Below are 10,034 nucleotides of genomic sequence, written 5' to 3' on the forward strand. Positions count from 1 at the left end.
ATGTTAATTTCAAATCATCAATGTTTAAGATTGAATTGAATTAAGTTAAGACTGAAGAACCTTAAATTATAAATCCTCAAAATTGTACAAATTTAAATTGTAAAATCTTTAAAATTGAGAAGTTTTTAATTTCGAAAATTTGACAGTAAATATTTTGTATATTTTATAACTAACATTCAAAACTTGAAAAATTTTGAATTAAAAACTGAACTTTTAAGTTTCGAATTTTAATTAATTGTTAATAATACATCATTTAATTAAAGAGTTTTAAATTGTAAATTTTCGAAATCTTAGAGCTCTGAATGGCAAATCTGTGAGATTATTGTTTTATAATGTTTAAATTTACGAATAATTATCATAACTTCGCATATACATATAATATACGACCATAGGGATAAAGATCAGCAACAGGTTTTTATTATTTTCAAAATCAAATTAATTAGAATGATGAAAAAACATCACTTTTAACAATAATTCAATATTCACGCAATATTTTAGGTGTATATTATATCATTTTTAATATACCCGCGCTTTTCGGTGCATGTAGAGTCGAAAACTTTGGATTTTCCACATAAATTTAAAAATAGACACATTTCATATTTAATGTCTTTCTTTTGGGAATGCTATATCTTTATCATTTTAGTTTCTTCATTAAAGTTTTCTCATTGCAATATTATTTAATCTTTGTTATAAGCCCTGCTGGAAGTAAAGAGATGGAAATCCTATTTTTTTAAATAACTCTCAATCTTTATGAAAGAAAGAGATAAAGAAAATTTATCCCATTTTATCTCTTTGTCCATCTGAATTCACTTCTCTCTTTTTCTACATCATTCTATCCTTTAGCTATCCACGTTAATTTTTTTTCATCTCTCTGTCAATCTAAATTCCTGTCTATTTTTTTCTGTCTCTTTGTCAATCTAAATCTACGTCTATTTTTTTTTTATTATCATCTTTCTTATTTCAGCGTTTTGTACCTTTTTTCAACATGTGTCGTCGTCTATCTATTTTTAAATCTAAATCCAATCAATCTTTTTTCATTACCCTCTTCTGTATCTCATCTTATCCGTTATCTATCCAAGTCAATATTGTTCCATCTCTTGGTTAACCTAAATTCCCCTCTATCTTTTTCAATCTCCTCTTTCCTGTCTAATAGTGTCATAAATCTATTAATGTTTATGTGTTTCTATCAATTATTAATCTAAATTCACTTCTATCTTTTTCTATCAATTTTTAATCTAAATTCACGTCTATCTTTTTCTATCAATTTTTAATCTAAACTCACGTCTATCTTTTTCAGTATCATCTTCCCTATCCCATCCTACGCCACACCTATTTTAATGTTTATATTTTTCTATCCATTTTGCAACCCAAATTATTGTCGACCTTTTTAATGCCCGCTTTTCTGTCTCATCCTGTGCTACATACTCGTATATTACTCTGTGTCTTTTTCTATTATCTTATCCTTTTAAATTTACGCCTGTTTTTCAATTCCCTCTTCTCTATCCCATCCTATCCTTTATCTATCCACGTCAACATTTTTATATCTCTTTGTCAATCTAGATTCACGTCTCACTTTTTTCAATATTGCCCTGAATATCAAATCCTAAAAATACTACATCTATAAACATCTATCTTTTTCTATTTCCGTGTCAATCTAAACTCAAGCCTATCTCCGCCAATTCCCCATCTTCTATCTTATCGTATCCTTTATATATGCACTGCAACCTTTTACTACATCTTTGTCAACATACATTCAGGTTTATTTTTTTCAATAACCTCTTTTCTATCTCATCGTATCCTTCGCTGTACAGGTGAATCTTTTTTTATTATTTTGTTAATTTGAAATTATATCTAATCTTTTTCAATATTGTCTTCCTTATCGTATCATACGCCTATCAACTTTGATCTTTTTCCATCTTTTTCTAAATATGAATTAATGTCTATCTTTTTCAGTACCGTCTGTTTTCACTCATCTTATACTATATCTCTCAACGACTTATCTTTTCCTATCTCCTTGACAATCTAAATTTACGTCTATCCTTTCCAATTCCCTCTTTTCTATGTCACCCTATTTTTTATTTATGCACGTCAATCTTACTATTTATTTTTCATCTAAATTCCGGTTTATCTTTTTGAATACCCTCTTCCCTACCACATCCTATCCTTTGCTGATACACGTCAATATTTTTTATCTCTTTCTTAAACTAAATTCACGTCTATCTTTCTCAATACCCTCTTCCCTCCCTTTCAGTTTCAAACCTCTATTATCGTATATCTTTTTCTATGTGTTTTTCAATCGAAACTAACGTCGATCTATTTTAATGTCCTCTTTTTTTATCTCATCTTATACTGATTTATTAGCGTCTATCTTTTACTATTTCCTCCATATTATCATATCCTTTATATATCCACGTATATGTTTTACTATCTCTATAAACAAATAAAATTTTAACGTGAATATTTATCTATTCACGTGAATCATTTTCTATCTATTTGTGAATCCGAATTTACATTTTTCTTTCAAACATTATTTTCTCTATCTCGTCGAATGATACATCTATCAGCGTTGATGTTTTTTTTATTTATTTTTCAATTTCAATTTAGGTTTCTCTTTTTTAATAGCTTCTTCTCTATCTCATCCTATCCTTTTCCTACCCACGTCTATTCTCATACATTTTTTTATCAATTTAAATTCACGTTTATCTTTTTCAGTATCATCTTCCCTATAACATCGTCTCATAAATCTATTAACGTTTATGTTTTCAATATATTTTTAAATGTAAATAAACGTCTGTCTTCTTCAATATCACTTTTTCTATATCCTCCTATATTATATCTATCAGCGTCTATCTTTTTCAGTAGGGGAGAGTGGGGTGTTGTATCAGTGTGGGGCATGTTGTCAATTACAGAAAACTGAAGCGTTTGTTGAATTCCATATTAGTTTTTTTTTGCATAAAATTACTTTATTTGTTTGAAAAACTGGTGATCTGATGAAATTTTTGTTTTAAAATTCGTGTCAAATTTGTTAATTTAACAAAAAAGTTTTAATAAAAATGGCTGCAATAGTTTTTGGTAGAAATTAAGCACTTACAGCTTATTTTGAAATGCTTGAATCATCAGAATGTTAGATTCTTATAGATGAAGTATTTCTTTCAATTTCTGGCATCTGACATCTGATCATGTCTCAAACAATTTTTTTCATTACATTATGCTTTCAAGAATTACTATATTGTACATTTTGTATTCTACAATCCTCATATTAATGAATTAAACTAACAGTAATATGAGGGACATCATGCTCCAGGGTATGGGGTAGGCAGACCGAAATGCAATAGCAATTAATTAATTAAATATTAAATAATAAAGTATTTAAAAAACGGGTTTGAATGATGACATGTAACCAGATAATTTTAACTTCTCACGATAAAATAATCACATAAAAATCATACCCTCTCTCCTCTACAGTTTTTTATCTCATTACGAACTACGCCTATCAACGTCTTGTCTTTTTCTATCTCGTTGTACATCTAAATTTACGTCTATCCTTTTCAATCCCCTCTTCTGTACCCTATCCTATCCTTTGTCTAACCACTTCAATCTTTTTATATCTCTTTGTCAATATAAAACCTAGTCTATCGTGTTGAATTTCATCTTCCTTATCTTATCGTATCATACATTTATCAACGTTTATCTTTTTCCATCTATTTTTAAATGTAAACAAACTCCTATTTTTTTCAATGCCCTTCTCTTTATCTCATTCGATCCATTATCTATGTCTGTCAATATCTTTCTTTGTTAATCTAAATTCCCTTCTATCTTTTTCAATCTCCTCTCTTCTATCTCATCTGATGCTACATCCATCAATGTCTATCTATTTCTAACTGTTTGTTAATCTAAATTTACGTCTATCTTTTTTAATCCTCTCTTTCCTATTTCATCCTATCATTCATCTATCCAAGTCAACCCAAAAATCTTGCTGGTAGATGTCAGAAGATAAAAGTAACCAAGGAGTACAGAATCATGGAATTTATATTGTGTTTCTGGTACGTGGTCAAAGTCATATATATTTTTCAATAATTTCCCTGCATTTTTTAAGGATTTCCGGATTTTGAGAAATAGAAAATGATAAGAGAACTCAATCGTGGAAGAAAGAAAAAGAGATTGAAAAATATCCAAATTTATATTAAAAAATACAATAAAGTACACCAAAAAGATACAAGGGTCCTCAGTGACGAAGGATAGAGGAAAGAATAGAAAAATATTTAAATTCTTAATAAATAGTTAGACAAAAGGATAGAAAAAGTTAAAAGTCCTCGGTCACAAGAGGAAGAAATAGAGATAGAAAATTATTGAAATTCGAGTTGTAAAAAGATAGCATTTCAGGGATGCAAAGTGACTCCTTGAATGAGATAAAAGAGTTCTATCTTTTCCTATCCCTCAACTTCTATCTTTTATAATCTTTCTACTTTCATACGTAAAAGTTGAGGCAGAAATCGAGTGCTGTAAAAAAAGTTCATCTTAGAACACTTTAGTTTCTTGGAAAAAAAGTTAGCATCTTGTGTTCCTTTTCAGCAACAGAGGTTTCTTTTTGTTGCAGCTCTCTTAGAACAAAAAATCATTTCTAACAAAACCCCTAATTTTTCTCTATAAAAGCATCAATTTGAATAAAGTAAGCAAATGGATTTTCAACTTTATTTGAATAGCACAGCCACAAAAAAGTAAAAAAGTATGGTGATACAACAAGCGACGTCCAAAGTGCTGCAGTATTGGTCGAGCTTAATCGAAATGCAAAAATTTTGGAATTTTCTGCCTACCAGTTTTTATTTTATTTTATTTTTTTTAATTTAAACTTGAATTTTTGGTCAAGGTCGAATTTTTCTTAGTTGGCTACTTAGCATTTCAAAGTGTTTTTTCCAGCTGTTATAATTATCTCTTTATAGCTTTCGTGTTAAACGTTATTTTCCGAAATTTAGTTGGCGAAAAAAAATTGTTTGTAAAAGTTAATAGCAAGAAAATTATAATGTTTCAACATAACTAAAATTTTCTTCTAAACGGCTAAACGGATATTAACAACTGTGACATCGAAATTTTGTATTTATGAACGTCTATTACGGAAAATTTCTTTATCTTACATTGTCCTACATTACTTTCGGAGAGAAAAGCTGGAAGAAACACGATGTAATTTTTATCATAGACATTCATATTTGATTATTATTAACTTTTACAATAAATTTTTTGTTGTGACCTAAGCTTGGAAAAGTCTTTGATCAATGCCCATGATAACAATTACATCATATTTCTTCCAGCATTTTTCTTCGAAAGTAAAGTAGAAAAAAGCGAAATTAAAAATTTGGTATATGTGGAAAAAATTTTAAATTGTTTACAAACAAATGAGAATTTGATGACGAAATTAACATTTGTAAATTCAAAAGCATATTTCTATCATTGACATTCACAAGTGAAAATGTTTAAGTCACAGTCGTTATTATCCGTTTAGTCGTTTGTGAGAAAAATGTTAGTCGCGTTGAAACATTATAATTTTCTTGTTATTAACTTTTACAAAAAATTTTTTTTCGCCCCCTAAACTTTAGCAAATATCTTTTAACATGAAATCTATGAAAAGATCAACTCAACAGATTGAAAAAACGTTTCCAAATGCTAATTAGCTAGCTTAGAAATGGCTCATACGACATTCCATTATTTATTCAAGGCCTTATAAACAATGTATTTCTTATAAATAGGCGCTCCCCTAAAAGCCACAATTTTCAAGTCATTAGCAATTACTGTTTTTTATATCCTTAATTTTACCGTAAACAATATAATTATCTTGGATAGCATTTTCGATACCTGCACCTTATTGTTTGTAACTATTGTTATTAACCAAAACTCTTAATTACGAAAATCGATTTTTCTAAATTTTTTTATTAATCTATAGCAAAAAATAAAATTTTTTTCCTTTGTGATGTTTTCTGGGACGATGAGCCTTTATTTATTTACATTGTTCATAAAGCCGTGAATCAATAATGACTCATCGTACCAAAAAATATCACGAAAGAACAAAGTTTTATTTTTAGTCATAGGTTAATAAAAAAAATGTGGGAAAAATCGTTTTTTAATTAAGCAGTTTTGTTAATAACAATAGTTATAAATAATAGAACCTAGGTGTCGAAAATGCTACCTAAAATAATTATGTTGTTTACGATAAAAGTAAGGATATAAAAAAAGGAAATCGCTAATAACTTGAAAATTGTGGCTTAAAGGGGAACGCATATTGATAAAAAAATACATTGTTTATAAGGCCATAAATAAATAATGGCTCGTCGTACAAGAAAATATCACATGAGTGAAAAGTTGAATCATGTGTGAAGGATTTTCTGAAAAAATATAAGTTAACTCTAGTTATTAAGGATCATTATTTATATCAATTGTTATAAACAATTGAGAAAAAAATTATGAACAACCAATTATGTTATTAATGCTAGATAAAGGTTTCGTAACAATTTAAAGCAATATTATCGCACTGGTTGATCTGCGTGATTTTTTATTAATAAATGAAGAGTCTAAACGATTTCCTCTTAAAATATCAACTTTTTAACAACATTTTAATGAGATAAGTTTTTATTCGATTAGAAGATTTAATTTTTCTCTCAATAGATCCATCCTCGGTATAGAGAGTGTATACGTCTAACATTTTTTTTTAAACATTAGATTCTGAGGTAACACTGTGCAAATATGGCAATTTTGTTTAAAAATCATTTGTTTGTAACGCTGCACATTGCAAACAATTTGTCGTACGAAAAAGAGCAAAATGCAAAAACGTTTTATTTTTGCTCAGCCATGCTAAAAATCATTTTACAATTTTTTTGTAAATAAATAATTAGATTCTTTTAAAAAATTGTTGAAACAATAATTGACCCGGATTTCGAAAAACTGAAGACATTCGTAATCAGCGGCCTTTTTTTTGATCTTTTGAAAAGGAATAATCTCGGGGACCTATTAGTGGATACAGAAGTGTTAGTGGCTACCGAATTAGAACTCATACTTCTATGTTTGAATTTTTGGGACTAATAAATTTTGGGAGAAATAAAATTTGGATTAACTGAGACCTTACCCAAATTATCGTATCGCCGTGAAACACGAACTATGGGTGTTCCTTTTTGGGTCCGCGCACTCTTTTGATTTTCGTATTGCTGTGAACATTCATATTTCCGAATTTTAATTTCAGTCTAATATTCTCTCCCTATCGCTAATCAAATTATTTTAATAGTTGTAGATTATAACCCGTTTTCATTATATATACCTACACACATATGTTCGTCACCTCGTGTGAACGGGTTCTTCCATCGCCCGTGCTTACAAGCATTACCCGACTCGGTCCCACCGACACTCGACTCGTTTCATGAATATTCATCGCTTTTCCTGTCTTCCACATAACAGATGCTTTATACGCACGTATCGGCAAGATATACCGTATGAGTAAGCGTCGCGAGCGTGCGTTGCTCCCAATTTGTCACACACCGTGGCATTATCCCATTTTCTTAATAAAGCAATATTACCCAAGACGGTTCATTTACTTTTTACATTTTACTCTCTTATGCCATGGTGCAATTATGCAACGTGCTTTAATTGCACGGCGCTTACCAGTATACGTTACCTGGGCTCATCTGTGATAACAAGAGGCGGATTTATTACAGACTTCCCCCTCGTTCACGAAGTTACTTTTAAAAAATGATGGACGACGATGAAAAGTGGTTGAAAAAGAGAGATGTCTAATTTATCGGTCAATTTAGTCATTTTTCTTTATGATGTGTGGATATGACTAGAGGTTTTTGAATTTAATTGATACACAGTTTATTGTAAAATATACGTTTTTAATTTTCGAGAGTCGTTATTATTTGCTACAGAGAACAAATATTTTATTTTTTGAATTACTCCACATGTTCCGAAGTATCCGATATAAAAAAATTTGCTAAATGATAGATTACTTTTCTGTAAAATATCTAGAACTGTTCCAAAATAATTACCGAACTAGTATTAAATATTGAAATTGGTAAAGTAAAAGTTAAAAATGATAATTGCAAATGAGTTAAACAGAAAATATATGATACTGAAATAATTTTAAATTAAATACCTTTAAACTGATTTTTTTAACTTTGATGAATTTTAAAATTAAAAAATTTCTGGTTCAAGAATGTTAATCCGTACACTTTTTTAATTATAATTTTATTTATTTTAATTTTAAGTCATGATACCTCAAGTGTAATTGTTTGTTGTGAAAAAAATAATATGCGTTAAAGTTAAAGATTTTCGTGTCTCGTATAAAATTCGAGTTTTGGAACTTACGCTCTTATTCCCTAGAACATTTGAGCTATTTTGTTTAAAATTATTTGTTTTTTTCTATAGTAGAAAATTAAGTTCCTCAACGAAAAACTGAAACAATCCATTTTTGACTGAAAATTGATCATTTTTATTTCAGAATTCAACTATTACAATTTTCATTAAAAATTCAACTTTTTCGGTTGAAAATTCAACTAATTTGAAGAAATTTAAATTACTTTGTGGAACATTCATTTTATTTCTTAAATATATCACGCTTTTGTTTCAAATTCTTTTTTTTAATGAAGGTTTGAACTAGAAATTTAACTATTCCTTTTTTTATATTAAGAGTTTTTACATGAAAGTTCCAGTCGATGGGTTCTACGAAAAATAGGCTTTCTTTTCGACACCATTAAGAATTAAGCTAACTTCATTTAGCTCAGTTTCCAGGACGATTAAATAGTCTAGTATTTTTCCAAACATTTTCCACTAAATTTAAAATATTTGAATATTTTAAAATACGAAATTTTATAAGACTTTTTTTAACACTTCTCCGTGTTTACTAAATTTTATAAAAAATAAAGTTAGCCTATTTCTTAACGATAACGAAATGATAGCCTGTTCTTCGTAGAAACCATCGAATTGATTCCTCAAACATTCATGAAGTTTGTTGAACACCCATGTTCAAAATTCATTTTATTAATTGAAGTTTCATCTCTCAGACTCGAAACTAAAAATTTTTTTTCAAAATTCTTTTTTTTTTAATATTATTTTGAACCTCAAAGAGAAATGTTAGATTTTCGTCAAAAATAGTTCTTTTTCAATTAAAACATTAACACTTTTACAACTTTTTACTAGAAAATTTACATTTACTGGTTCAAAATTTGACTGTTTTGTAGAAAATACGTCCTTTTGTGTAAAAATTTCACTTTTTTGTGAAAACCCTCTATGGGTTAAAAACTTTATTATTTTGTAAGAAAATTCACCTATTTGGTTGAGCATTAACTTTACGGTTGGAAGCTAATATTTCTGGGTTAAACATTAAACTCTTCCATACAGCAAAATTAAAACAAATTAAATTATTTTTATCATCAACTATTATCTTTTTCATTAGGAATTAATAAATATTTTTAATTAAACATTCAACCAGTACGTAGAAAGTTAAACTATTTGTTGAAAATTCACCTATATTTGGTAGAAGCTTATTCCTTTTTGTTTAAGAATACCACCATTTGGTTGAAAAGTCATCTTGGTAGGTTGAAAATTGAACTACACCAAACTCTCGCTTTAAGTCACCCCGTTCTTAGCCTTCCTAGAACTGCTGGCTCACGCAGTTAGCAGTTGCAGCATTATATATAAACTGAAGGGCCTATGACAAAGCCACCGAACGCGTCCTCGGGTTGCGGATAGAGGGTCCCTGTACCAAGGGTTTCTGCTGAATATGGTTGCAAAAATAAATAGGCAGTCGCGGACAATTATCCAGGGGTTGTCCCGAAGGAATTAACCCCCAAGCGAAGGTGTGAAAACCGTGCCGAAAGCTGAATGGCACCTGGGTGAGGTGTCTAGAGAGGTGACTCTGGGATACCGGGCGACCTCTCAGAGTACGCAGCCTTATTCTTGCATGCGGGGCTCTACAAGGATGGACGAACCCCTTTCCCTAGCTTCTCGTGGAAACAACAATAACAACACCAAACATAGTTGTAGTAAGTGCGGTTCAA

At 29.5% G+C, this 10,034-nt stretch overlaps 1 protein-coding gene across 1 annotated transcript in view; it reads left to right on the top strand.

Annotated features, from left to right (window-relative positions):
- Positions 1-3,283: 3,283 nt before the first annotated feature.
- Positions 3,284-10,034, top strand: part of LOC117178420 (coiled-coil domain-containing protein 186-like) — a 250,099-nt gene continuing 243,348 nt past the window's right edge. Inside the window, exon 1 of the mRNA XM_033369847.1 lies at positions 3,284-3,312. Within this exon, the coding sequence (XP_033225738.1) occupies positions 3,284-3,312 (29 nt within the window). The remainder of the gene's footprint in view (positions 3,313-10,034) is intronic.

Source organism: Belonocnema kinseyi, chromosome 8, assembly GCF_010883055.1.
Source record: "Belonocnema kinseyi isolate 2016_QV_RU_SX_M_011 chromosome 8, B_treatae_v1, whole genome shotgun sequence".
In the NCBI taxonomy this organism is placed as follows: Eukaryota; Metazoa; Arthropoda; class Insecta; order Hymenoptera; family Cynipidae; genus Belonocnema; species Belonocnema kinseyi.